Here is a 27510-nt window from a genome sequence, read left to right as displayed (position 1 = left end):
CACACACATGTTGATCATTCTGTCCTGATTGGTAGCAAGTGTACAAATGGTGTCATTTCGGGTGAAGGTAGAATCATTTCATCATGCTGGTTCAACTCTCCCTCTGTGTGATAATCGCGACTGTTTTTGCCACGGCGGTTGCAAACCCGGGTATCATTTCATTCCGTTTGTAGATGCTTTTTGACCGAACCTGGCTCAAACTCAATCTGGTGCTGTGTTTGCAGACATTAACGTGGTGTGTGAGAGAAACTCGGTGAAGATTACATGGAAGATTGCTCCAGAGTTGGTGCCGTACGCTGCTCGTTTTTTCCTTGGAAACTGCATGGCGTCTACACTAAATGATCTGACTACTGGAGAGGGGGAGCTGTACTTCAGCTACAGCTTTAATGAATGCAAATTTAAAAGACTGGTAATTCCAGGTTAAATGTTCTATTTAGCTACAACATTGCAATGTATTTGGTATTTTCATTTTCCTTAGATAAAAGGGAAGAACGTCCACTATCAAAATCAACTGACTTACAGGCCGTATGCAAAATCCAAAAAACCAGCTGCCTACATGTATCCTGTGAACTGTACTTACAAAAGGTAAAGGAAATGCATCAGATTAAATGCAGAGTGGAAACTGGATCAAAACGGGTTTTCCATTGTCATTTCAGAGCTGAGGTGTGGGTTCCTCGTTACCTGAATGCTGGATCGGGGGTTTCCGAAAGTCGAGGCGAGCTGGTCTTCCACATGGCGCTGCTTAATGGTGAGGTGGTGGCATTGGCAAAGTGGTCCCTTAAGGGCAGATTTCAAGCCTCTCGCACTCTTCGTCAGAGCGTTTAACAGGTGTGGCGAAGACAAATCTCATCCCCGAGGGTTCCTTCATGGCGATATGGGCAGCAGTGGAGCAGAAATCCCATCAGCCATTGCTGTTGCTCATAGAGGATTGTGTGGCAGGTTACACTGCTGAGCTGCAGCTCAACAGCCAAGTTTACCCCATCATCCACAATAAGGGGTAAGACAGGCTGACGAGAAACTTGTGCACTTTGTTTGTTTTTTTTAAATTGGATTTGTTCAGGTGTATCGCTAAAGAAATGGGCGAGAACGCGGGGTTCCTGCAACGATACCACTCGTCTGCACTCACCTTCTCCTTGCGGGCGTTCATGCCGCCCTTCGGCAATCAGGTGAGAGGATTAAATGACTCCCCTTCGAGTCAAATTCTCCTATAGCAACTACTGTGTGTTTTATGTTTCTCAGGTGTACATTCATTGTAATCTGATTGTCTGGGATCCTGAGGGTCTTGCCGAGGACAAGAAGGCCTGCAACTATATAGAAGAAACCAAGAGGTAAATGCCAAGAGTTTTGTTTAAAGTTTCTGTCCTGCACCTTCAGAAACTGATCTCCTATTGTCTTTTCCTCAGCTGGGAACTTCTTGACGACCCTTCCCAGAGTTCCCTCTGTAACTGTTGTCAGTCAACCTGCAAGTCTCGCTCCAAGAGAGGAGTCACCTGGGGTATCCCTCCTCTCCCGCTCGCTTCCCTCATGCTGTTTTTACACTGGTCCCAAAAATGAAATAAAAAAAAAAAAAAATCATTCAATCCTTTTTAGATCCCCAAAGCTTCAGCCACAAATCTGTGTTGGGACCCCTGATCATCGTGGATCCATCCGAGGCCCCCGACTCTGTGCAGGTCATTGGTCAGGTGTAATGTTGCTCTGTGATTAAGGTGACTGGAACTAATTTGTGACTCTAACATTGACAGGACATCCCAGCCTGAGCTGAGACGCAACGGAACCAGCAGCAGATGGTCTCGGCTCCCAGCTTTGCATGATACTTTGACTTGAGGATCCTTGTCCAGATTTGAATCGCTGCACAAATGAACCTGATGAAAATATCTTTTAGTTTGTCTTTTTCTCAATTCACCCGACTGCAGAGGATGAGTTGCAATAAAGCTCCATTCCAGACACTTTGTTATAACTCATTTGTGATGGTGAATATCAGACCTTGAATAAAAGGCTTACTTTAATAAAAAAAAAAAAAAAGCAATTTAATACCAGTATATTGAAATTCCTTTTAGGCTGTGAAATATAAAGCAGGTTTAAGTAGCCTTATAGTGTTAACACACATGTTGACGCATGGCTTTTTCTGACTTGAAATATGCTGTTTGAACAGTTCAAAGGAGGAGAAACTTTCAAAGGTTTCTGCTTCCCACTAAGTTTAAGTATTCAGTATTTAAATATTTTACTTTTCCAAAATAAGCCTTGAAGTTGACATTTCACTTCTCACTTCACATTTCTCAAACCTATGACCTATTTTGTGAAAATCATGACACAATGGTGGGGGCTTATCCTTATTTAAATATTTCATTAAAAACTTTAGCAAGTAATATTTTTCAGCCCCTTTTTCCCCCGTTAAAACATAATCATCAACAGAATCATGCTGATTGCTGGACACCAACATTTGCAAAATTAACATTAAAACAGGAAAATATGCATTTTCTGGTGAGTTATTGAGAGGGTGAGCAATTTTCTGAATGCTGAATAACCCAAAACAGTAAGTTATACTGTTTAATTTCCTTTTCTTTCAATCATGTAACACAATAGAGGTGCTATGAGCCTTTAAAATATGTTGGATACAGAATCGACAAGAGTCGAGAGCAGATAATTGCCCCAACCAAGTGTCTATTGTAATCGGGGCTGACGGCTGATGCACCTGAGGATCCCGCTGAGTCTCCTCAGGTGAAAGAGATTGGTTGATTATTTGCCTCCTTCTTGGAATAAAAGCCACTTCCGGGGTTTGTTCTGAGTGTTCAGTCGTGATGGCTTCCTTTTGGCAACGTGTGCTTCTTCTGGGCCTGGCAATTACTGCGTTGGTGCATGCAGGTAAAGAAGGCAGCCTATTGTCATCATATTCTATTTAGGGTTAGAAACTTGAGTGTTTTTGTGTTGCAGACATGAAACTGGACTGCGAGCCTGGTTTTGTGACCCTGGTGTGGACAGATAGCAGAGCCCTGGCAGACATGTCACTCTTCCGTCTGGGTAGCTGTCCTCCCACCAGCTTCTCCCCCCGGGAGGCTGTTTTCAGGGTGGATGTCAATGACTGTGACTTCAGCAGAATGGTGGGTAAAGATTGTAATGGCAGAACTGGTGGCGAGGGGGAATGCTGCTGATTAATTGCCATGTGTCTCTTGTAGGTTACTGGTGATGTCATGGTCTACTCCAATGAGCTTGTTTACACGCCGTTGGGTCAATCCAGTGTGATGCCTTTCAGTCGCCCTGTTGCCTGCACATACCAGAGGTGGGTGCTTGATCCCCCTAGTGTGAACCTTAAATGAGTCAGTCTTGGATGTGCTGTCTTATTTTATACAGGCCCAAAGACTGGTTCCCTCAGATTTATGACCCTGTGTTCGATACATTTGGTCAAGCGGATTTGGTCTTCCATATAGGAATTGCAAATGGTGAGTGCCATTACTTCACAGTTGTGGTTATTTTCCTGCTTGAAAGGCAATAATTGAGCAAGTAATGACTGTAAATGGTAAGATGTGTACCATGTAGGGATTTGAACAATGGTCCCTGATAGGACTGCCCAACTTTAAAATGTGCGTTGTTGCAGAAGAAACTTTTGCATTTGGAAGTGGTTTCCACCCTCCCATGTTGAAAGTGAATGAACCTCCAGCCAGTTCGTCTCTTCACCCATAGATGACTTTTCTGGCCCTGCTGAATCTACCACCTTCCCCCTGGGCTCTCTGATTCCCATCATGGCAACTGTGGAGCAGCAGAACCATCAGCCCTTGTTGCTGCTCCTTGACGAGTGTGTAGCGGCGGCCACTCCAGACCTGTGGTCTGACAACAACGCGTACGCCATCATCACCAATAAGGGGTATGCGTGACTCCATCGGTAAGTGTGCTCTTTAAGGTGTTGACTCTAAAACCTCTCTTGCACCACCCAGTTGTCTTGTGGACAGCAAAGTATCGCGTTCCAGATTTGAACCCAGGAGGCGATCATCTGAGATTCTGTTGTCACTTCAAGCTTTTAAATTTGGTCTTGAAGATGAGGTAAACTGGATACAACCTTGGGTTGTGTTGGGTGCAGGTTTGTGATTCCTTTCACAATTTTCTTGCGTGTTTCAGGTGTATATCCATTGCACACTTGTGGCAGCAGATCCAAATGGGCTGGACAGCACCAAAAAGGCGTGTCACTATGAACAGCATAGGTAAACTATCAATGTAGACACTTTGCTGACTGTCTCAACAGTTTAGGCTGAATCTAAATGACCTTTCTCCCTTTGATCAGTTGGCAGATGCTGGACAATCCTGCCTATAGCAGCCTTTGTGACTGCTGTGAATCCACCTGCAGGTCCCGGAAGACGAGGAGTATAGCAACAGGTATGAGTAGCATGCACCCCAAGTCTGACTACTGTGCTAAACCTGCATTTTTTTTTTTTTTTATTGTTGTAGGGAATCGCAGGATGGCACAGAAGGCAGTTGTGGGACCCCTGATGATCACAGATGTGACTTCCTGAAGTGCTCAAGCTTCCAGCAGGAGTGCAACCAGAATGGATTTTATTTTTCCAGCTTCTAAACGCTTGTCTGTACAACTGGAATTCATCAGGCCATTAAAAGTGTCCAAATTGAATGCTTCTGTACTTTTGACGTCAAATCTTTCTTGCCCTTTTGGGAACTGGCTGTCTGAATGTGACTTTTAGAAATGACTTCAAATTGGTCACCAGGTCGAGGGTAAATGCTCTAATATCGTTAAACGATCTGGCTAGCTTTAAAAACGGGTCGGTATCACTTCCCGGTGTATTGATGTTGGGCGGGTTTGAGACAAACGAACCAATCAGGACGAGCGTTGCTGCGTCACTCGGCCAATCACGGTGGTCGTTTCGGACTAGGCGGGATAACGATGCAAATTCTTTAGAGGGAAGAAATCGCACAGGTACCGTTAAACAGGTGAATATGGAATATTAAGAAGGAAATTTTTAGCCCAACATGGTCTCAACCAGTCCATAAATTGACTGTAGAAAACGATTTCTTTTTTTTGAGCTAGGTCAAGTTTAAAACTTGACGTCATGTAGAGTTTACACGATCCCAACGCAATTGAATAATTTTGGTGTCTTCAGATTAGCAAACATCGGTCATTGAGTGCATGAAAATCCCATTTACTTTATTGAGTCGCATTGTTAATGTGTATTTTTTAATTTTTAATTTCTTTCGGGTTCTGTGAGGTTAAATAAGTTGACATTTTGTTGGGTCAAAGACAGCTGCTACTTCTGAACATTTCACTAAAAACCGTTTTTAAAAGGTTCATAAGCTGCTATCCTAAAGATATAAGCCTTTCAGGTGTTACGTAACTGCTGCGAAAACTGAGGACAGAAATTCCACAAGGACATCTGATTTTTGGACATTACCCACAATATTTCACACACCAAAGCAGATTTATGTGGGATTTGGGGACGCCGAGAGAGTTGTGTTTATGGTCTTGTTTGCAGATTCGGAAACCCACAGAATTAAAAATGGACTGGTTCCACTGTAATCAGTGCTTCACGAGAAGGGGGTCAAAATTTGCCGTGGCCAGCTGTGGACACATCCACTGTGAAGCGTGCATTAAGTCCGGTAAAGCAAAAGAACACCGTGATAAGCAAATGTTGAAGTCAATTCCTAAAATTCTACCCGTGTAAAGCTAAATGGAATTAAAGCAACAAAACAAAGCTACTCAATTAACTTTACTTGCATAAGTCGCTATTGCGTAAATGTGTTTTCCCACAGAACAGTGCGCCATTTGTGGATCTAGCTGCAGCTATTTGGCCATCACAGACGAGGTTGGTTGTTCAGATAAGGCCTTCTCGACACTCGGGCATAACAAAAGGAAGACCTGGAAGACACCCAGCTTCACTAATGTTTGGCTTTCAGATGAAACCTCAGGAAAAGGCGTTTTTCACCGACCCCATGAAGCTCATCCAGTCACGGATGGAGCAAATTTCAAAGGTTTGTTCCCCCCAAGATGCCCTGTATAAAACTGTCCCGGCATCAGAGTCAGTTGATGAATTTTCAGCCAAGGTCAATGTGACCTCCTCTTTGTTCCACAGATCGCTTGTTTCCAGAGGACGCAGATGGAGAGAGTCATAGGCCACCTCAAGGCGAAGTCTGGGGAGCTGCAAAGACACCTGCATGAAGTCACTGAAAAAATTTACAGGTGATTGTACCGTTCAAATGTACGTTACTAATTATTTTTATGCTCGATTGCGAGAATATTCAGACCCCAATGCCACTTTTGGAACCCTTTTTTTTTGCCAGCCAAGTGTCTGAGCTCAGTAGAGAGAATGCTGATCTGAAAAAGCAGCTGTCGGAGCTGAAGCGGCAGACCGCTGAACTGAAAAAACCGCTTTCGCAGAGGAGGGTACGTCTTTAAACAGCACCCACTCTTCCAAATCTGCTCACATTCTGCCTAATTTAGCACACGCACTTTGCACCACAGGTTTCTCCAGGGCACTTTCAGAGAGATGGGTTTGTTAAAATATATATTCCAATATTAATGGTGTCGTTTTTAATGGTGGAATAACATTTACTAATCGTTTATAGCACTCAAAGGATATCCCTCCCTGTGGCCGTCGCCTCCCCAGGTACGTCCAGCGAGTTAAATCCAGCCATTGCAGCTGATAGTATTCGTGTTGGCGAGCTGTATTTTTAGTGCCTGCTTGTTTTCTGTTGACAGTTACGCCTCACTCACGGCCCATGAGGTAAGGCCAAGCTGGTTTCATGCTGTATTTGGAAGTGGATCTCGCGCGAGCTCATGGGTGTTTTCTGCCCTCAGTCACTTTGGCTCGGCAGAGGTGCAGGGCTGGGCCAGGGACCGAGGCCCAAGGCTGACCTCCTTCAGAGTGAGTCGCACTAACACGCTGTCCCTTGTTGGGACCCTTATTAAGATGTCGTTTGACTCCGCCGGGGCTCGTTCTGTTCCATGTCTGCCCCCTCAAAATGCTCCTTTACAGCTCAATAATTGCAAAGCCGTAGATCGAATAATCACTACAAACTCTGGGACATCAGAAGTGTCATTTGGGTTGAACTTGAGCCTCTTTTGTGTCTCTCAGACTCCCGGATCAGTGACCTCCATCTCCAGCCGCAGCTCCTTTCACGAAGGCAGTAAGCGTGGTTGTAAATGCAGGAGGCCTAAATAACAACAGGGTACCTTAAAATGGACTCATAATTACTAAACTCGTTTTATTTTTATTTTAAAAAGGAACACCCATCCCCTTCAGCACGCCCGCAAGGTAAGAAAAGCTCTCTGAACACGTCCCGACTGCGGCTCCACATTCCTCCGTTTAGTCGGCTCTCAAATGGGTCCGCTTCTGTCGTCCCCAGAACACTGCAGCAGACTCCCAATGTCTCCCAGTTCCAGTTTGTCCGTGGATTATCCACACAATCACCCAGACGTGAATGAACACCCCCCCCCTCCCGACTCTCGGGGACGTTTCCGTCAGTGAAGTTCGTCTCCATAAATGTGCGTTAGTTGGCTCTAACTGGGCGACGCGGCCGAATTATCGCTGCGTTATTTCACCGGCTCTGCACGCGTCGGTTAATTTCTCTTTCCGGGAATTCGCGTTCACGATTTATTAACACAGAGGTGTCGGAAGATTGATTTGTGGAGTTAAAAATAAATGTATCCAGAGTAAATGGGAGGGAGTCACTGCAGCAGACACAAAAACGTCACCATCACACGGCTATAAAGGCAAATCCTTTACTGGTTTCCAGTGACACAGTTGTGCAAATGGGTACAGAAAAAAAAAAAAACATCTGCAGAGGAAGACGGTAACTTTTTTTTCCTAATAGCATGACACTTGCATTAATGTTCCATAACTAATAGAATGAATATAAACACAATAATGGTCACATTCTAAATTTTGTCCAAAAATAGCTACAAACTAAATTCTGACTAATTTAAAAGACCACATCCGCCTTATAAATTACCTAAGATGCACGCCAGACTCTGGCGTTGCAGCGTGTGGGTTGTGCCATTATAAAATTATCCTTTTTTTTCTTTGGATTTAAAAACCTATGCAAGACGGTGACCCCCCGTGAGTCGCCCCAACAGGCGGCCATCAAAATAGACCCTCTATCCATTAAGACAAAACAAAATGTAAAAATACTGACCAGTGAATTGAAATTAATCTCAAATCAAACATCTACATATAAGTTAGCCTTTACTGGGGGGGGAAAAAAGAGAGCAATTTTAATGTAAATACAAGAGCAGATAAAGTAGTGACTCTAGTAACAGTATCCAAAAGGAAACGTGACTCAAACTGACGGATAAAATTAGAAATATCGGCATTAAATGATACCACGACGACGCTCAGTCAGGAGCTTGTCAGCTGTGAAAGGACCGGACTGAATTAAATGGACATGAACTCCAAAGTGCAAGATATCGGGTGTGTACGTCCAGTGTGCTTTACATGATGAGGACTACGGAGGAATGGTGACACGCACAGACAGATTTATCAATATAGACACCTTTCTGAGGGGGGGGTTATAGATCTGCTATCATCGGGTACCAAAAAAATAAAACCTGCTTAAATTATACTGCTACAGGAGCATACTAAAAATTCTGGTAGTAGTGATATTTAAATAAAAACGAGCTCAAAAATAAAGCAACCCAGTGTACAAGTTACTGTCCTATTTACAGCAACACAGGCAGCACAATTATAATTCAAGTCCAAATATATTAGGATAAGCATGGAAATGCAGCATATACAGAATATATATTTAAAAAAAACAACCACAAACCTCAATTTGGGCTTGTACTGGGAAGACTGGGTGTTACAAACCTGCTTTAAAGCAATTTAAACCATCTGCTCCACCGACAGTTTGGGAAATGTTCATAAGTCCGCTTCCAGCGACTCAATCGGCTACGGTTTCTTCTTTCGTCTGCACGCTTTCCCGCGCCGCGAACCAATCCCGCACTTGCTGGTAGCTCATCTTGGACTTCTTGCATAGAGCATCGAGGTCTTTTTCCTGCAGTAAGCCGGTGGAATGGTAATACATCACCAGCGGCTGGATGTCGGGGGAATCCGAGCGCGTCGGGGTGGCCTGAGCTCTCCGCTTGCGGCTCCCGGCGGCCCGAGCGGACGTCCCGGGGACGCTCCCGTTGCTGAAACCCCCGCTGCTTTGTTCCGCAGCGAGAGCCAGGAACTGGTCGCGGATGCCTTTCACCCAGCGCAGCTGGCCGTTTTTCACGGCGTACCGCGTGTCCCCGAACCACTGGATGATGTCGGCGCGGGGCAACCCGGTGAGCTTGACAAGTTCGGTGTAGTCTTCGCTTTTGGGCCACTGGCAGCGCAGAAAGTGCTGCTTCAACACGTCCAACTGCTCCTTGGTCTTTCGAGGCCGCCCAGCGGGGGTGAGGATGTGGGGTGTGGCCGAGGAAGCCCCCGAGTGGCGCGAGGGAGTGTCTGAGGGATTGGCTTTGGCTGAGTGGGCTGACTTCTTTGATGTGCCGACGCTCTTTGAAACCAGTTTATTGGGTGAGGCAGCCGGCGGTGGGCTGACGGAGGGGGGAGGGCTGGGGGAGGACTTTAACGTGTCCGGTGATTCCTGTGGAACATCCGGCTCTGCCTTGCAGGTCAGTTGGAGGGGTTCGTCGTTTTGCTCCTCTTCCTTCAAACTGTCGCCGTCGTTGGAGAGGTCCTCCACGCTCTCGTAGCTGTCGGCGTCCAGGACCCGTTCCCCGAACGCTTCCAGGCTGTTGGACAAAAAGGCCTGAAAAAAATGGGAATTCTTGATCCCATTGCTACGGGCTCCCTCGGGGGCCTTCGCCCCATTTACATGGCGATTATTTTGTGTCGTGAGCGACAGAGGTTGAAGTTGTTGATCTTGTTTGCTGGCAACAGCGGTGTGCTGAGAGTAGTTCTGGGCTGCCGCCAGACTCCCTCGGCCGACCCGGAGCTGGTACCGGCTGTCGCTAAACCATTTTCGAATGTCGTTGCGGGTGAGTCCAGTTTCTTCCTGCAAACGTCTGAGCTCCGTCTCTGCAGGCCAGTTCTCTCTCAGGAAGCTCTTCCTCAGGGCAGCCAGCTGGGCTTTGGACTTTTTGTAGCGCCCGTGACGGTGCTGTTGCGAGGAGAGGTCAAGGGTGATGTCGGCCGCCGTGCTCACGGGCGTTTCTACTGGGGGGCGGTAGAAATACGAGTCCTGAGGAGGCGGGAGCGTTGAACTGAAACACGGGGTAATTGGCTTGGCCGGTTTATAAGAATCCGGCGACTCGCAATGCATTTTCTTCTTCGGGGGCGTGACGCTGGGGAACGTATCCTCGACTTCGTTAATGTCCTTATCATCAATCACCAATTCCACATAACTGCCGTTGTTGCTGGCCACCTCCTCCTTTGTTTCGGGGTCATCGTCCTGAAGCTCGGGCACCGCCAGCTTCCGCCGCGTCTCCTCTATCTCCTCCGAGGACCAGCTGATGCCGTATTTTATCCTCTGCACCATGAACCACACCTTGACTTTGTCCAAAGGCAAGGCGCACACCCGGGCGAGGGTGCTGACCTCGCGCGACGACGGGTACGGAAACAAGTTAAACGCTTGGACGAGCTCGGGAATTGAGTCGAGGTCGCGCGTCTGATCCGACTGAGTCCAAACCAGTTTGAGTCCCTCCGACACTAAAGGCAGGCACACGACAGAGTTGTGGTTGGTGGTGAAACTGGCCGCACCGCTGCCGTTGGCCTCACTCGAGCTGCCCGAGTGGCACAGATTCTTGGACGAGCCTTTGAGTTCAAGCTTTCCTTTGCGTTCCCTCTTTGGGACTCGCCCTTCCAAATACTCCTTCATGCCCATGAAGATTCCGTGCCTCCCGTTATGTTCCCCGTAGGTCGCCATCTAGGACAACAAAACTGCCGCCTGGAAAAGAAAACAAGAGGCGTCAGGCAGCCGTTGACGTTTCCAGCGCAGGCAAACATTTTTACAGATTAGAGAAGAACTTTCTCTTCGCATTTATTCGCAGACTCAATTATCTGACAGCTGTTCCCCCTTCCCCCCACTTCGCACTCCTGCCTCTGAACTCTCAATGAAACTGGTCGTATACTTCGCCCAGACTGGTATCCCCTCCCCCCAGAGCGTGGTGACTGACTTTTGTTTTGTGCGAGCGGTGGCGGGGGGCTGCTCGTAAAAGGGAGGGTGCACGGGGATCTATGAAATCCATCACAGGCTGTTTTCTCACCCCTTTTCTAGCCCGTCTTTGTTCACTTCCCCAAGTCCTCGATCCACGGACATAAGGGCTGCCTCTCGACGGAGGGAAGAAGAGGACCTTAAAGGAGCCCTAGCCGTAAACAAACACTAGATCCAACAAGTATTTCTTAATCGAAATCTGCACCGTGGTCGGTGGGTTAAGGACGTGGCGACAAAAGTTACCACGACTTGAGCCGCATTCAATAAATCTGTGCAGAGCTGCTCCTTTTAATAGAAGTTGCTTTAAATACACCTCATCAAGAAAACTAATTCCATTATTGATACAGGCCTCTCGGCAACAGGTGTTCAGTTCAATCACATTGAAAAGTTTATTTGGCTATTATTCAGTCCTTGGCCAGGGTTTGATGAAGGATCCGCTGCGGTTATCGAGATTGCTCAGACGATCTCATTATAGAATCAGGTGAATTTAACCACTATTTTAAGACTGTATCCAATTAAAACCCACCATGCAATAAATTGCTAATCCGAGAACCAGGAGAAACGTTGCGCATTTAGTTTGCACATTAGGCCATGACCCAAGTGGAGGGTCGCCCGAGACCATGCAAAACTCGATCTTAGATCACCCAAATAATGAGCAAAGGTTCGCCAAATATCCCATATTAGTCATCGGTGACGCAGCCGAGCCCACGGGTATGAGATCATGTGGCCGTCTCACCGGGGCTCTTATTTCCGACTTTTATCGGCTTTGTTTTGGTTTAACCCCCCCAAAAAAGCTGTAAAAGTTGCCCGCTGTGCCAGAGCCAGAACCAGCCCGGCGCCTCTCTTATGGCGTACTAACTAAAAGGCTTTGCGCCGCACAGGCGCACTCCGCCGCCAGACACGCTTCAGCGAAACATAAAAATAAACTTACCAAAAAAAAAAACGCCACAGCAGCCGTTTTATCCCCGAATGTGCGAATGTCCGGACGACAACAAAAGGAGCGCGGAGTTTCCCCTCTTCCCCTCCGCCTTTTATGGCCGAAGTTTAGAGGAAGCCCGGGCGAACAATACCGTCCGTCTGTCTAGTTGACCCTTGTCTTATTTATCAAGCACCTCGACGGATTACGGTCGGGATACAAAGATGCGGGGCGACCAAGTTTGTCGCCGTTCTACTGAGTTGATTCGTCGGCCGAACCTCGCCGTGGATGGCTCAAACGCATTCGATCCGTGGAATTCGCGTCAGGATTCGGGTCGCCGTTAGTCGGTCCATCCGTTGTTGCTTTTGTTCTTTAACTGTGAAGTGTTTTCCCTGTCCGGCCAGATCGAGGCGAGGCGGAGTTGAGGACCAGGAAGCCCACAAGGCCCAACTGACTCCTCCATGGTGACGGCAGGGTGGGCGTGTCGCGCAAGGAGAGCAGACCCGCTATTGGACGGCGGAGGTGTCAGTTCGAGGTCTCCGCTCCGATTGGTTAAAACACATGACGTCAACCACCCACTGGTCCCTCCCCCGTCCAATGGCTCAATCTGATAGGTTTATCGAGGATTCGCCAATTTGTTATGGTTAATTAAACAATTTAGTTAGTTAGTTTAGGGTTTATTTTTAATGGAAGACATTTATTAGTATAATTGTGCAAAGCCGTTAGAAAGTCTAGAGTGATGATTAAAATGGGCAATAAAAGTGATGGTTAAAATGGGCAATAAAATAAGTATACAAATGCAGGTTCTCTGTTGCACAAAGTTTAATTTAAATCACTGAAAGTCTATCCCAAGTTTTTCAACATTTTATCACCGATTGCGTGAATATCACATTTGGGTTCAAAAACAATCCAAGAGGCATTTTATTTCCATTTGTTGGAGCTGTAGCTGTGCTGTTTACATGTTTCATACAAAAGTGCTAAATAATGTAGGAAAGAATACAAAAAAACATGCAGTTTCATACTTCAATACGTGTTTGTTTATTAAGTTCTTCTACAGCCTACATTAATGAATCATACAAAAATATGCAAGAGGCCCCTTCATTTAAAAAAATGTAATGTTTACCACCAAACCGATATTTACAGTATGGAATTATTCTTACACCACCAAAGATGACCACCACCGCTATGACACCCACAGGGCCATCTGAAATTAAGGCCACGTGGCTGAGACACGTGCTGGTCTAGAATCGGCTGTTTGCCAGGGTCAGTACGAAGCGCGGCAGGCGTATGAAAGAAGGGACCAACGGCGCCAGCCAGGAGAGGTACGACGACTGACTCAAGAGGAATTTTACCGATGTGTAATCGGGTACATCCCGTCCTGGGGAAGAAAAATGATAATGTCTTTGTAAACAGCAGCCAGTAATAGTAATAATCTCACTAGAAGCTCTTACCATCCGTGTCTTTTATGCCGTAACGTCTTGCCAGATCACAGGTCATGAGTATTTTCCCAGTAAGTGACGACATGTTTTTATCTTGTGAGGGGGGATTGAACTCGTGTCAGTGGAATCTCGCAGGTTTTCCTGATAAACTGAGTTTCCTACATCACATTCAGCACATACCTTTCGCCAGACCGACGATGCACTTCCCACTCACTTCTGTGGTTTCTGCGTTCACAAAAACGTTCCGCATCTGAGAGAAAGACAAACCCAGAGGCTGAGGATTCTGAAACGGCTCAATCGGATCGGGCCCTGCCGCCAGTGTTAAGTGCACCTTGAATTTCCCAGACTCCACGACGTTTTTCTCCAAGATCATATCAGACACCAGCTCAGTCTTCACCGCTCCCGGCCACAGGCTGATGGTGGTCACTCCATGTCTCTTCAGCTCAACGGCCATGTCTGCTGCGAGCCTGTCACACTGGTTACAAACCGCCAACATTTAACCACATCGGGTTTTAACCCAGACCGGAACAACAAAGAATCCAGAACAACCTACAGCGGCTTTTCCGACACCGTATGCGACATTGAAGAGGTACCGAAGTCCGCCCATAGATGAAATCATGACTATTAAACCCCGACCTTGTGGAACCATCAGCCGCGCAGCATGAACGGAGAAGAAATAGTGCCCCCTGTAGCACAAATAAGGTACACAAGTCACGTTCTATTCAAACAAGGAGGGTGTGGAAACAAGTCGTAGTAGTTTGGCGGCAGGTTTCAAAGTCCTACACGACCACACCCATCAAGCGATGAGCGACGTCTCCGTTCCGCAGGTTGCTGACGGCGACTCGTACCTGAGGCCGGCGTCGTTGATCGAGTCCCAAATGGACGGCTCGGTCTCCCAGAACTTTTTTCCCATGTTGTCAAAGATATCCTGTAACAACATTTCACTCGGAAGGTTTTTGTGTTATTTGAAGAATGTGATATGGCAGGTGCCAATCCCTGGTGGTGCACTACCTGAACACCAGCATAGGCGTTGTTCACCAGCATGTCCAGCCGGCCTTTCTGCTCACGTTTAATCTGCCCAAACAGCTCCTCGATGTCGTTCAGTTTTGTAGAGTCGCAGATGACCGGCACGCATTTTCCACCCCTCTCCTGTACCTGTAACCACAACAGGGGCGAATCCCATTTCCTCTGAAATTACTCAATTATGGAAATAACTTTTCAAGCTGACGATGTCTACCTCAGCGGCGGTCTGTTTCAGAGTCTTCTCTTGTCGCCCTGTGATGTAGACGGTGGCTCCGGCCTCGGAGAGTTGGAGAGCAATTCCTTTGCCAATACCCCTGGAAGCACCTGTTACCAAACACACCCAACCAGACAAGGCCATTTCCTCTGGAGGAGGAAACAATACAGCAGTGTTTTTACCCTGGGTGGCTGTGATGTAAACATCAAAACATCAACCAAAAGTGTCAAACCTACATGTTGCACCAACAAAAAAAAAGCCATTGTGCACTGAATTAGCTTCTTTTTTATTTTTCCTGCACATTCCATGCAGTTGAAGTTATCCAGCCTCAGGCTTCAAAGTGACGTCATCAGTGAGCTCGTTATCGAGAATGTGACCTTCGACTGAATTTTATAACTTAGTGGAAAAACACACATACACATAATGACTCGTCGAAGTTACCGAAAGGTGGATTTTCATCAACAAATGCTATAAAACACTGCACGAAGTCAGCACGACTACACATTCTTTCTTAAACGGTGAAGTCAAAATCAATGCGGGACTTTATTAAGACAATGATACCCCGCACGTTTTAAACTGCATAGAACCTATATAATTCCCTCAGTTACGTGGGGGGAGCTACCTTGTTTAGGAAGAGTTGAATCCAGAGATGAAGGAGGGTGGGTCGACGTCGTGAAGCAGCTCTGTGCACACTCTTGTCTGCAACGTGAGTCTCTCTTCAGCTCTGTCCATCTTTTGACCCAGTCCGCGAGGCCCCGCCCACATCGCCTCTGATTGGCTGGGCGTGCTGTGACGTAATTGAAATTGAATCTGAACCTTGGCCGAGTTCAGGGTTCCCGATCAGGGTCTTTGCCAGGCTTCCCCACACGGTGGCGCTGTGGCTCGGTCAAAAATAAAGGCCCATTTGTTCCCAGCTGATGACGGAGTGAAAATGATGGATTTCTGCACTAATATCTCAGCAACTGCATTACAAGACATGTCTGCATTCTGGGAAACACGACTTTCAATAGCAAATCTTCATAAGTTTATCATTTATGAATCCATAACTGAGATTCTGGGATTGATAAATGCAGCAATGCAAGGTTCCCCATGTAATAACTATCTTGGTTTTCTTAATAAAAAAAATAAAAGACCACAGAAAATCAGCTGATTACTTTTATTTTCTGCTGTTTCTGCTGTTTTTGATTTTTGGCAAACAACAGCGTAAAAAAAAAACAAAAAAAAACATCCTGACGGGAAACGCTGATACAACAACGTGGAAAGAAGCTCAAATATTGTGAGGAAACAACAAAATAAATAATCTCTTCCAATAAATGTTCAGCTTGGTGCAAATATCTACAATAGTTTCAATTATTAACTCAGTGTAAATACGTGTGGGTGGAATGAATTTCCAGTGTAAAATATATATTTGGAAAAAAAGTGAATAATCATTAATAATCAGTTGTTTACTGTCCAGAATGACATCATTGTACATGTTGATGATTTACTTCTGCACTTTTAAGTCTACATTTGTGACCAAAACGCGATCACGCTGTGTATCGAGCATCGATTTAAAACAACCAAAAAGGTCTTCACTGTGTGTTTTGGATGGGGTCCTTCTTTCTCAGGCGCCCCCGCCCCGCCCCGCCCCGCCCCTGTCCCAGGTATTAAAAACATCAGCGCTTCACTGAGCGACACATAGCAGTGCGATGGCTTCTGTCTCCTACACTGTTTGGGTTCCTCTCCTGCTGACCTTTGTCTCTCCAGCTTCTGGACAAGGACAAGGTGAGAACACAAATTATTATTTATCCACTGATGCTTTGATCTCAGTCTTTAAATTCTCCGGTTTTCCAGGCAAATATGTTTTGGGTCCAAGGAAATCAGAGATCAGTTCAACAGGAGCCGTGAGTCCTTCAAACGCCAACAGGAGCAGATGTACACAAATTCAGGCGATTCTTGTAATTCTCTGTAACTTTCTCTCCAGTTAATCCTCCCACCTGGACTTAATTCCAAGAATATAAATGTCACGGTAGGAAACATTTCTGCCTTCATCTATCTCTCCTGATATGCATTACATTCTATAGAACCTCAATTTTATCAGTGCTGTGTGGCTTTGTCATTTTTTTTAAATTTAAGCTCTACTTTTTTAAATTCAAACCAGCCTTTGAGCACCATGTTAATCAAATAATCGTTCTGCCCAGTTAGTGGGCAAAGGTCACAGAATTGTGATGATCCTGCAGGCTCCTGCTACATTCGTCCAATCATGGACACATCTCAGCTGCACATTAGAAGGGTTCTGCCCGTTTTTATGACACCAAATGAATTATTTCGGATTAAAAATGAACCCTTTAAAATGAACCAATATGACATTTTACTGGGGTCCATCCCAACACTACCTACATTCTACCACCAGGGGGCGACCGGTAGTCTCTGGAGACGTTTGCTTGTTTTTTTAATTGATTTTAATTTCTCATTCCACAGACAGTTGTCGTCAAGCCGTGTAAACGTAAGTAGTCATTCATGGTTATAAGTGAAAAATGAAAATAAATGAGCTGATGACTTTGTTACATGACCATCATTGACCACATCAGCTCTGGAGGAACTGGTGGCTGAGCTTACCAGGGAACTCGCGGACACAACAGACCTTTACAACCAAATGGGTGAGCGGACATCCGTTCTAATCTGCTGTATTAGTCAGGAAGACTGCCCTGGTATAACTGGACCTCCTTCTGACAGAAAACGAAGCCTCTGGGTTGAAGAGCGAGGTCAATCGCCTGAAGACGCAGGTCGCCACGTGCGATTTGAGTGGTACAGATGATACTGGGGATTGGCTGTACATCGCGCTCAGGGGACGCACACACCATTTACAACTGTGCTCTTTATTCTGGCAGTTTATCAATCCCAATTACAGAGGAAGCTGAGCCATATTCTGGAGACATTTGACAGTGAAGCTTTTTGGGGTAGGTTTAGCCCTGTTTATTGATATAGAAAAGTGTTGAGCAAAGGTTATTCTTCATCATCATGAGCAAACATGTTGACTTTAATGTGACCTGGCTGCTTCTATTTCCTCCGCAGTCCTGAAAACAGCCTCTCTGACCAGGGACGTGATGCGGTTACAGCAACAAATCAAGCGTGCTGCAAATTCCACAGACGCTTCCAGAGATGAAGGTGAGTACGGCCGCCGGCCTTCGGGCTATCTCGGCTTTCTCCGACTCGTCCTTTCCTCCGCGGTGTTGTGAATTCCCTCTTTGACCTCAGCTATGATCGTGCTGCAAAAAGAGCTGCAGGAAAAAAACAGACAACTGAGCGTTCTGCAACAGCAGTTCCAAGGATCCCGAGGAGATGACTATTTGAAGAGTAAGAGACTTTTGATATCAATGACTCCACTCAACCATGTACAGACCATAATCTCAACTTAAAACAGACAGGCCTCATTGAGCAATAAAGACTTTGAACTTTTCAGGGGGGAAAGGTGTGAAAACGGTTTTGTTTTTTCAGTTAATCAGATCATCTTGCTGCTAAATCAGATCTGGAATTTGGACCTACTGGACAAAGAAACGCCTCAAAAGCAGAGTGCATTCATTGGTGACCTGTTCTTCATCCTCTTAATCGTCCTTTTGAGGAATTCATCTGCTATTCTAATTCTTCCTGGTCTATTTCCCCTTCAACAGCCAAACAAACCCAACTGGACAAATTGATCAGTGAGCTACAGAGGAAAGACGCCACTTCAGCCAGTCAGTGTTTGTTCTCTTTACATCTGTTGGTGGCCACTTCTGAAGTCTAACGTGCTTTTATTTTGTCTTGGTCCTTGAGTGCTGGCACTGCTTTCTGTGCAAGATCAGATCACGAGAGCCCAGCGGACCATGAAAGTCATCGTCGAGGAATCCAAAACTAATTATGCCAGTGAGGCTGGGTTTTGCTGACTCTCTCTGTGTCCTGCAGTCTTGTCTTCATCCTGCTGTCTTTTCCAGTTTACCAGCGTCAGTGGAGCCAAAAAGTGGAGCTCCTCAAGAAGAAGGTCATGGAGTTGAGCCGCGACATGAATAATACAGAGATCAGTAAGTGTGCAGCTCAGCCCAGCGCGCCGCTCTTCCCCGGAGCGGCGGCTTCAACAGGTTTTCACCCTTTTCTCCTCCAGCAATGGAGATTCTGAAGCTGCAGTCTGAGGTGGAGAACACCAAACTGTTGATTGTCAAAGAGAAGAGGACAACTGAAACTCTAATCACAGGTGGGAGACGTAAATACGCGAGAAGTCGCATTTGCTGTTGACTGTAAAAACTTTAAACCTAAAAATGTGCTGTTTTTTTAATGTTAGAGATGAAAGTCTCCTTAGAGACGCTGAAGAAACAGCAGATGGTCCTACAGAAACAGCTGGAGGAAGTCGATTATGTCCAGGCACAAATGAGTAAGGATGAATATGATGAACCGTGCATCTTCAGTGGCTGTTATTAAAGCATTTAAACACTGAAATCTGCCCCCCCCCCCTCCCCCAACCAGTCTTGAAAATCTTCAGCATAATGAAAGAGATCAGAGAGCAGGAGGCCGATGAGCCAGAATACAAACCCAGCAAATTCACCAGTAAGTCCCGCTCAAAAGAGTTCACGATGACCGAAATGGGATCGTTTCGTTAAAGAAAGGGCTTCTTTTGAACTAGACCTGGAGACTCTGCTGCAGGCCAAAGAGAAAGAACTCACCAACGCTCAGACCGAACTCAAAGGTGAGTCTGCCGCCGCAGGCGGGAAGGCAAAGATCGGAAAAAGACGGATCTGGTTGAGCTCCATGATGCTGGTATTTCCACAGAGCTGAAGAGGAAACTGCAGTCAGTGGGACAATCCTGCTACCTGCGTAAGATGCATTTGTGGGGCAGGTTACGGCTCCGAGGATTCATCTTTTACCCTTAACTTTTGACTTGTGCCCTCCTCAGACACCCAGTCGGAATTCGAACAACAGGTTGCAGCACTGGCCAGCGCAGGAGAGTCTGACACGGCCCTCAGTGAGTCGGTCTATGGCACAAAGATCTGTGGTATCCTCCCCCCCCCAGAGCCAGATATAGTTGAGCCCCCCGATATCTCGTTTTATCTCTGTTTTAGTTCTGAGTACGATAAAACTGCAGGATGAGATAAAGATCCTGGAAGAACTTATCAAAAGGACGACCGATGAAGATAAGCTGTCGTGTGAGCGACTGGAAATGGGAAACCTTCACTTCTGAACTTCTAGACCTGAATTCTTCTGTCTCTGCTCTCAGACCTCAAGAACCAGCTGGAGGCCAAGCAGGAGGAGATGTTCCCCAAGATCACCAACATCGAGAGGATTCCCAAAACGAACCCGACCAAAAGTGAGTACTGACGAAGACGCCTCCGAACGTTCGGCCCTGTGCGTTCCTCAGAGAGTTCCTCCTGTTTCTCTCAGTCTTGGAGATCATCAACTTGTACAGCGAGCTGTGGCGTCTCCAGAGGCAGCCTGCGAATGGCACCACCATTGAGCAAGTACGAGGTGGGTCCCGTTTCCCACCGCGTTGCCGCCAGCCGAGTGGCTCATTGTGATGGTAATCTCCCTCCACCTCTCGTTCCCAGCGATGCAGGTCAGACTGGACGACCTACTGGGCGGAATAACAGGGAACGAGAACATAAAAGCCAGTGAGTTTGAAGCCTTTTGAGACTGTTCCTCCTTCTGAAGCTCCTGACTGAAACTGTGGCGTCTCTGCTGCAGCGCTGAGAGTCTCGTCCCTGCAGAACCAGGTGGACTATCTGCAGAACAGCTTGTTGGACCTCCAGACCTCACAGACCGCCCAGGCGACCCGTAAGTGTCTTTACGAGCCGCCGGACCTCTGCGACATGAGGGCCGTCTAAAAAGATGCTGCTGGTGTCTCTTCCTCCTCTAAGAGCTGAAGGAGGACCTGGCGGCCAAGAAGATGGAGCTGCAGCAATATGTGAAGGACCTGACTGAGAAGAACGAGACGAATGCCAAGCTGAGTGAGTAAAGAGTGGGCGCATCCACTGGCTGGCTGGAAACCACCTGGTTTATTGGTTGATCTGGTTGTTTCTGTTCCAGTCCTCAAAGTCACAGATCTTTACAACCAGCTCAGAAACCTGGAACGAGAACGAAACAGCGACAGAAGCGCGTCCTCGATGTCCATCGCCCGTCAGTGTCGCCTTCACATCAGCGCCGTCGTTAACGTGCACGTAGTAAATTCTGATCTGTTGCAGAGCTGAGGGAACAGCTGAAGGACGCCATGGAGGCGCAGTCCAGCGCCGAGGCTCAGGTCAAAGGTCAGATCTCGCTCTGGTCGCTTCTCTCCGCCTCCTTTTGTTCACTGACCTCTACCTTGTTGTTTTGGACCAGCGCTTCAGCGTCAGCTTCAAGAGCAAGAAATTAAATGTGCCAGAATTCAGGAGGAAGTTCAAGGTGAGCAGATAGGTTGTTCTCATCAGGGGCGTGGTGGAGAGCCGGCTGACCTCTTCTTCTCCACCACAGAGCTGCAGCGCAGGCTGAGTTCACAGGCGGAACGGTGCCTCAACCCCGAGGAAAAATACAACCGTAAGTTCCCAACGCCGGCTCACCTGAGCGCCGGCGCGGGCTCACACTCACCTGGTGTGTTTCTCGATCAGAGGCGAAGACGGGACTCGAGGACATGATCGCAAAGCTGAACGCAAACGGGAACGCCAGGGCGGCAAAGGGTAAGGTTGGGCCGATTCCTGCCACATGAAAGTCTGGTTCAGCTTCAGCCCCCCGAGGTGGAGCCTCATCTACGTGTCTGGCTCAGTTTTTTCAGTGATGCTGAATAGAACCCAGGAGAACCAGGGCGGAGCTGAGAGCGGCGACATCGGCGAAGACGGTGGGAGTTTTAGATGGCGTGTGGTCGATTGTGGAGGAAGGGAATAAAACCTCGTTGTGTGTCCCCAGACTTTCAGGAGATGCTGAATATCATTTTGGTTGAAGTCGATGACGGCGAAGCTACAAAGCTGCGTGAGTTGAACGCCTCCTTCCCCACACGTGCAGGTTGTCTCTGGCGAGAACGACGTCTGCCCTTTTCTGTGTTTGCAGTCATGAATATCATAAAGCTGCAGAATCAGCTGAGGCAGCTGCAGAGACGGGCGGCTTCGGACCTCCCTGCCGATCAGAAAACAGGTATCCGCAGCTTCAGGCGCACGGCGAGCTGCCGCCGGCACCGTGGTTACGTCCTGAAATGTGTCCTGACGCTCATTTTTCAGCGATTACAAACGAGCTTGCCGCCAAAAACTCAGAGCTTCAGCAGACCATCAGCGAGCTGGAGGAGATGAACCACAGCAGTGCCAGCCTGAGTGAGTAGATTACGTCGACCTTTTGAATTTTAAGGGTCAGGGGCCGGGTGTTCGCGCTGCTGTGCTCTTTCCTCAGTCGTGGCCGCCACGGACGTGTACAACCGACTCAGATACGCCAGAACGGAACAACAGAAAGACCGGGCTGAAGTTGCAGGTGAGTGTTTCTGCTGTCGCTCTTGCCAAACCCCAACTGAACCTGGGTGTTTCCAGAGCTGAAGGAGCAGCTGGGAAGGAGAGAGGCGCAGCACGAGCGCGACCAGGCCGAGATTGACCGTGAGTTGAGCGGCCGTCCCGCAGGTTCCTGCTAAGAGGAACTATTTCAAAGGGGTTTCCTCTTTCTTCAGGTCTGCAGGAGCAGCTGAATGCGACTGTAGCGAAATGCTCTGGTGTTGAGGCTGAAGTCAAGGGTGAGGCAACACAGGGGGGTTTTATTTCCAGAAAAATGTCCGAAAAAAATGGTTTTGAGCATAAAGGTGGAGGACAAATACAAACTCTGCTCCGATGCGTTGGGGAAATGTTGCTGAGGCCTTTTGATGAGCACACGAACATGTTCCAGGTCTGCAGGAGGACCTGGAGGTCAAAATGAAGGAGCTGCAGTCCAAATCGGACACGGTGACATCGCTCGGTGAGTCCCGCCGCCGCCGCCGCCGCCGCCGCCACCGCCGCCGCCGCCGCCACCGCCGCCGCCGCCGCCGCCGCTGCCGCCGCCGCTAAGGTCTACTGCCATGTATTTGAGACTGTAACGATTGTCGAAATCTGCTCGTGAAGCTCTCCAGGTTTCCACTTTAACTCTGCAAGTGACGAACCTGAACAGCCAACTTCAACAGGCCGCTCCTGGAGCAAAGGTCAAAGGTCGGCCAGCCCGAGGCAACGGGAACAGCCCGGAGGTATTTAATGAAACGTGAAAATGGCTGGAAAAGGTTTTTTTTTTGTTCTTTCCCCCCTGCGCAGAACTTCAAATGATCATAAATGAGAAAACCGCCGAGCTTGCCAACAAAACGGAGGAGCTCAACGAAAGAAGCGCTCAGTCGCAAAGAAGTAAGAAGAGTCAAACGCCGGATTTGTGAGGTAGCCTCCGCTGGTGGTGAACACTGTCTGCTTTTCCTCCCAGTTCTGATGATTATCCAGCTGCAAGCAGACATAGAGAAATATTCCCAAACAGCCAAAGACGATGTGGATTTTAAAAAAATACAAGGTGGGTTCCAATTGATCCCAGGCTGGTACTTTATAGAACAGAACTAATGAAATGCCGTGTTTGTAGGACTCCAAGAACGTTTGAAGGACCTGATCGATGGAATTGAAGAAGCCGATGACGTCAACACCAAACTGAGTGAGTCTGAGGTTTGAAAGCGCAGCGATTCCACCCGAGCTGGCCTGACCCGACATTTCTGCCGCCAGCGTTCATACTCTTGGCTCAGCGGGATGAGATCGCCAAGCTGACGATCCAGGAAGACAGGCAGACGCGGGAAAACCTGGAGAAGATCAAAGGTGGGAGGGGCACCTTTATCCTGACACGCAGTGCTCTCAACACGTCCCGTGAGAATAAACCTTTCTTCTGTCTCTGTCAAAGATCTGGAGAACAAAGTGGAAGACTTCAAACAGCAGATTCAGGACAAGACGCAGATGATTGACTCCAGCAACCTGAGGGCCTCCGAGCTGTGTGAGTTACGCCCTGGCCCAGCTCGCCCGCACGCCAAACGTCCCTCCAGTTCTAAATGTAGCTTCTTTTGCTCACAGCGGCTGAAATTATGGCGCTCCACAAAGGCATCAATGCCATGAAAGATGACATATCGAAGCTCCGAGAGGAAAATGCCAATATTGTCAAAAGTGAGGCCGCAGTGGTGCCAACAGGTGGTGCTGATGCGCAGATCATTGATGGCTAAATGGTTTCTGGGTCATTTCAGACCTAAAGAGTCGGTTGGAGTCATCAAAGAAGAAACTCAAAGACACCTCGCTCCTTCTCCAGCAAACAGATGCCAAGAATTTTGACTTGAGTATGAATAGTTATGATGTGCTGATCCTTCCTCTCACCTGCGTTATTGTGTGGTAACCCTGCTGCTGTGTCTCCAATAGTCATGGAAATTGTCGAGGTCAAGGATAAATTGAAAAAGGCCCAAGAGGATTCATTAAAGTCAACCACTAGAACAAAAAATGGTTTGTTCTTCTTGCCGTCATCTGCTCTTATGCTCCTCCCTGATGCAAAATGTTGCTGGATCGCCCCCCTTTCTTCTGTGGATTCTGATTGTTGTTTTCCTGGTTTTAGAGCTGGAAGAGGTAATAGAAACAAACCAAAGAGAGATGAGAAGACTGGAAACAGCAAATAATGGTGTGTGACATGTTTTAAATTGATATTAACATCAGAGTTTAACGCTTTGCTACATCCAAATTGACCTTTCTCCATATTTATACACAATATTTATCCGCTCTTTTGAAGAACTCCGATCACATCTCAGTCTTGTTCCTTAGACTTGAATCAGTTGGTCCAGGAGCTGAGAACGTGCTGCAGTGACTCCCCCAACCAGTGTGAAGGTGAGAGCTGGGCTGTCTCTGCACCGCAGGATGACTGGGTGCACTTTTCCCACAACCTTTATGTGACCATTTCATCACGCAGAGTTAGAACGGGACTTGCTGCAATGCAGAAAAGACTCCGAACACCTCCTTCAGCAGATGTCAGCCAAGGACCAGAAAATTGAGGAGCTGACGGAGCAGCTCCAGGAACAGATCAACCAGGTCGACAAAGTGACGGAGGAAAATGCGCGTAGGTAGAATTTGTGGAAGCGTTTAAACTCTCACTATTTACTCAATTGTTCTGACGACACCTGCTCAAATGGCTCTGTTCACCTGCAAATAATGGGAGGTTTTGATCGCCGGTGTTGCAGTACATATTCCTGCCGCCAGTCGGCGCTGGCACACAATAATTCTAGCGAGTTTAAAGTGAATAACTTTTGTTGTTTTCAAGTTCTAAACAAGGTGCTTTTTCCGTCTGTTTGTGTCATACTTTTCCCTCTGTCTTAATTGTAGTGTTGCAAAACGAGAGGGAACGTCTTGGAAGCATCGTGGAAGGTAACATTTTATCCGTTTCTAGAGTACAGGATGGGAAGGAAATAAGTTTCTTCTCTTTCTCCCCTCAGACCTTCAGGAAAGACTGTCAGAGAAGGAAGACTCAGTGATCATAGCCCGTAAGTCGGGATCTTTAGCACAGACAAGAAAGTAGATGATGAATTAATAACAAAATGAAGCTGAGGTGGCTGTGGAGTGTTTGCCATTGTGGTCAGTTGATGGCGTTGTTCCTGAACTGTTCCTGTAACTGTTCCTGAATGTTCTTAAATGAATGAATGTTTTTGCTGGATATTTTGTACATAAATTAGGTGGCTGCTTCAGCCTGAACTATCTCATTTCCTAATCTCTCCCCCGACCTTGACAGAGGCCGTGTATCAACAACAGGTCGTTGACTTTTGAACTCGAGGATTAAATATTGATTTAACCGTATTTTTCTGTATCCAGGACGAATAACCATGGATCCAGACACAGCAAACCCAAGGGTGGGTCTGTCTGCAGGGAACACCCAGTTGTACATGATGGCAGTCCCCCAGGACGTCCAGGACCTTCCAGGTCGCTTTGATGTGGTGCTGGCCTCTCTGGGCAATACCGGCTTCTCCTCTGGCAGACAGTACTGGGAGGTCAGCGTAGGCGATCGGCTATGTTACCACCTTGGTTTTGCCAGTGGGTCTGCCCAGAGAAAAGGAATTCTAAAATTCAGCCCGGCAACCGGCTACTGGACCTTAATCCTAAACAAACAGGGTCAGTTCAGAGCTCTTGATAGATCACCTGCTGTTGTTAAAGTCCAGGCACAACCAGTGACACTGGGCATTTTACTGGATTACAAAAAGGGGCAGATTTCGTTCTATGACACAGGTGCCAGAGCTCATTTGTACTCCTTCAGTGGTCAAACGTTCACAGATAAACTTTACCCATTCTTCAATTTTTGTAATGATGATCTTGACAACCAGACCCCGATAGAGCTAATGCCTCCCGGACCGACTAACTGGCTACAGTAAAGGGAAAGTTGGAATCGTTCCCGTGTGATTTATGCTCATATCAACTCCTGTAATCGCTGATAACTGTCAAAAATGAGAAGGTCATAAATACCGTTTATTGTTTTGTGACAATGGGGGGAAAAAAATGCAATCACGTCCCTCACTTCTGTAATCTACACATATATTTACAAATTATTTTTAAAAAAAGGAGTAAACTCTTGTAGGTAACAGAAGAAGCATCTCACTGTAAATGGTGAGATTTGAAATTCAGAGCATTTAACCACTGTGTGATTAAAGTTTCATCCCATGAGCATTCTCTCGTTTCTTCTACACACTCCACGCGCGTAAACAGCGCCGATATCCGGCTCTCAGTCTCTCCCTGCTGTCCCAGCGACGCTCCTGTAAAAGTGGTCGACAAACATTGGATCGTGTTCTTCCAACATGTGCAGGAAATGATTCCTCTCATCTTCCCTCCAGGATTCAAACCACTGGGTCCACAGGCGCAGCTGGCACTCAAAGATATTCGGTAGTTTGTCCTTAACCTGCACAGAAAAAAGGAACCTAGGTGATATCAGGATTGACAGCTAGTTGGCCTCTTGCTCGGATTCTGAAAAGTGTAAATGCATGAGGGACCTGAAGTGTACTTAGTGAATCTAGGAGCGTGCACACTTTTCCAGGCACGGCTTTGCCGAGGAGATCCTGGAAGAATCGCTCCCTCTGAGAGGAGTTCCATCCATTGAACCAACTCAGGACGCATCGCTGCTCCTGGAGACTTAAGTAAGAGATGGGCCCCGAATCCCTCTCCCGACCTGCACTGGGGGAAAAGCCGGACAGCTTCTCCAGGCTGGGGGGGCTGTCTGCTGTCACTGACGGAAGGTCCTCCAGACTGGGAGTAGAGAAGCCACTCCAGTGTTGATTAGCTGCGGTCGATGACTCCACCGTCGGACCTCCAGGCCATGGATTAAAGCCGCTACTGGAGGCGTTTGTGGAAGAAAGTCCGTGGCTTCCAAATGAATATTGTCCCTGCTGACTTGAGCTTTGGTTGACATGATGGAACCACGACATTTTAGCAAAAGCTGGCTCGCTTTAGCCTTTCTAAATCACGCTGCCGTAAACGTTTCAGCTGGGCCGAATGAACCAACAGTGTTGCTGTTAAACAACACAGTTGTCACAAAACCAGAGTTGCATACACAAGCACCGAAAATCAACCGTTATTAGCAGCCATACTTTCGCGTAAAATAGCTAAAAGTAGCGCTAATCGTATACAGGAAGTACACAAAAGCCACGTTTGGGAGGTCACGATTGCGCAGGTTATGCGCAAGTTTGCGTAACCCAAACAAGGCGAAATACGCTTAATAATACGCTCCAATAAATACGCTAAATAACGTTTAATAACACTAAATCGGTATCAATTTTAATCACGGTGTGTACATCTGTATCCTGAACAAATGCGGCTTTAGAAAAA

At 47.2% G+C, this 27510-nt stretch overlaps 7 protein-coding genes across 11 annotated transcripts; 4 read left to right on the top strand and 3 right to left on the bottom strand.

Moving 5' to 3' along the window:
- Positions 1-14: 14 nt before the first annotated feature.
- LOC101079711 (zona pellucida sperm-binding protein 3-like) lies at positions 15-1949 on the top strand. The gene is made up of 10 exons (XM_003977717.3): positions 15-150; positions 225-409; positions 479-585; positions 657-748; positions 817-997; positions 1061-1166; positions 1240-1328; positions 1404-1495; positions 1591-1670; positions 1743-1949. The coding sequence occupies exons 1-10, from the start codon at positions 84-86 to the stop codon at positions 1755-1757; spliced, it is 1014 nt and encodes a 337-aa protein (XP_003977766.3). The 5' UTR covers positions 15-83; the 3' UTR covers positions 1758-1949.
- A 782-nt stretch (positions 1950-2731) lies between these two features.
- LOC101079936 (zona pellucida sperm-binding protein 3-like) lies at positions 2732-4625 on the top strand. The gene is made up of 9 exons (XM_011618904.2): positions 2732-2862; positions 2932-3098; positions 3174-3277; positions 3349-3437; positions 3679-3859; positions 3930-4035; positions 4111-4193; positions 4274-4365; positions 4438-4625. Exons 1-9 carry the CDS (start codon positions 2799-2801, stop codon positions 4500-4502), a joined length of 951 nt encoding a protein of 316 aa, XP_011617206.2. The 5' UTR covers positions 2732-2798; the 3' UTR covers positions 4503-4625.
- A 130-nt stretch (positions 4626-4755) lies between these two features.
- LOC115247876 (RING finger protein 212B-like) lies at positions 4756-7580 on the top strand. 2 transcript variants are annotated; one of them, XM_029830644.1, is made up of 13 exons: positions 4756-4932; positions 5472-5595; positions 5749-5801; positions 5893-5967; positions 6069-6175; positions 6277-6379; positions 6458-6486; positions 6562-6602; positions 6695-6719; positions 6794-6860; positions 7071-7122; positions 7220-7250; positions 7342-7580. In XM_029830644.1, exons 1-13 carry the CDS (start codon positions 4789-4791, stop codon positions 7418-7420), a joined length of 930 nt encoding a protein of 309 aa, XP_029686504.1. In that variant the 5' UTR covers positions 4756-4788; the 3' UTR covers positions 7421-7580. The 2 variants fall into 2 exon arrangements, with proteins under 2 accessions (XP_029686504.1, XP_029686505.1); XM_029830645.1 differs by having other exon boundaries at positions 4774-4918.
- A 123-nt stretch (positions 7581-7703) lies between these two features.
- Positions 7704-12534, bottom strand: homeza (homeobox and leucine zipper encoding a). 3 transcript variants are annotated; one of them, XM_029830642.1, is made up of 2 exons: positions 12070-12534; positions 7704-10870 (listed from the first exon to the last, which is right to left on the bottom strand). In XM_029830642.1, the coding sequence occupies exon 2, from the start codon at positions 10846-10848 to the stop codon at positions 8875-8877; it is 1974 nt and encodes a 657-aa protein (XP_029686502.1). In that variant the 5' UTR covers positions 10849-10870; positions 12070-12534; the 3' UTR covers positions 7704-8874. The 3 variants fall into 3 exon arrangements, with proteins under 3 accessions (XP_029686502.1, XP_011617208.2, XP_011617207.2); XM_011618906.2 differs by having other exon boundaries at positions 7704-10869; positions 12331-12534; XM_011618905.2 differs by lacking the exon at positions 12070-12534 and adding an exon at positions 11189-11635 and having other exon boundaries at positions 7704-10869.
- A 322-nt stretch (positions 12535-12856) lies between these two features.
- dhrs1 (dehydrogenase/reductase (SDR family) member 1) lies at positions 12857-15487 on the bottom strand. The gene is made up of 9 exons (XM_011618909.2): positions 15351-15487; positions 14729-14877; positions 14503-14646; positions 14340-14419; positions 14045-14177; positions 13823-13966; positions 13672-13741; positions 13504-13584; positions 12857-13430 (listed from the first exon to the last, which is right to left on the bottom strand). Exons 2-9 carry the CDS (start codon positions 14870-14872, stop codon positions 13294-13296), a joined length of 933 nt encoding a protein of 310 aa, XP_011617211.2. The 5' UTR covers positions 14873-14877; positions 15351-15487; the 3' UTR covers positions 12857-13293.
- Positions 15488-16379: 892 nt separating this feature from the next.
- Positions 16380-26355, top strand: LOC105418703 (myosin-11). Of its 2 annotated transcripts, none has more exons than XM_011618910.2 (53): positions 16380-16492; positions 16562-16611; positions 16692-16736; positions 17189-17213; positions 17299-17367; positions 17444-17515; positions 17599-17667; positions 17783-17875; positions 17966-18064; positions 18206-18292; positions 18379-18441; positions 18521-18610; positions 18679-18765; positions 18846-18935; positions 19023-19112; positions 19205-19285; positions 19362-19424; positions 19508-19552; positions 19632-19700; positions 19798-19881; positions 19953-20042; positions 20117-20200; positions 20281-20343; positions 20417-20506; positions 20590-20679; positions 20759-20848; positions 20914-20976; positions 21050-21112; positions 21182-21244; positions 21316-21384; positions 21471-21542; positions 21611-21673; positions 21752-21835; positions 21919-22008; positions 22085-22162; positions 22219-22281; positions 22353-22415; positions 22565-22633; positions 22777-22860; positions 22960-23046; positions 23120-23203; positions 23270-23338; positions 23407-23496; positions 23579-23668; positions 23746-23835; positions 23913-24002; positions 24082-24162; positions 24272-24334; positions 24475-24537; positions 24620-24766; positions 25030-25071; positions 25140-25187; positions 25513-26355. In XM_011618910.2, the coding sequence occupies exons 1-53, from the start codon at positions 16417-16419 to the stop codon at positions 26064-26066; spliced, it is 4476 nt and encodes a 1491-aa protein (XP_011617212.2). In that variant the 5' UTR covers positions 16380-16416; the 3' UTR covers positions 26067-26355. The 2 variants fall into 2 exon arrangements, with proteins under 2 accessions (XP_011617212.2, XP_029686322.1); XM_029830462.1 differs by having other exon boundaries at positions 16385-16486.
- On the bottom strand, positions 26150-27450 carry c22h14orf119 (chromosome 22 C14orf119 homolog). Its single transcript, XM_003977720.3, has 2 exons — positions 26679-27450; positions 26150-26587 (listed from the first exon to the last, which is right to left on the bottom strand). The coding sequence occupies exons 1-2, from the start codon at positions 27108-27110 to the stop codon at positions 26414-26416; spliced, it is 606 nt and encodes a 201-aa protein (XP_003977769.1). The 5' UTR covers positions 27111-27450; the 3' UTR covers positions 26150-26413.
- Positions 27451-27510: the final 60 nt, after the last annotated feature.

This window comes from Takifugu rubripes, chromosome 22 (assembly GCF_901000725.2).
Source record: "Takifugu rubripes chromosome 22, fTakRub1.2, whole genome shotgun sequence".
Taxonomy (NCBI): Eukaryota; Metazoa; Chordata; class Actinopteri; order Tetraodontiformes; family Tetraodontidae; genus Takifugu; species Takifugu rubripes.
Note: the sequence above shows the minus strand (reverse complement) of the source record. Positions and strands in the feature narration are given on the sequence as shown.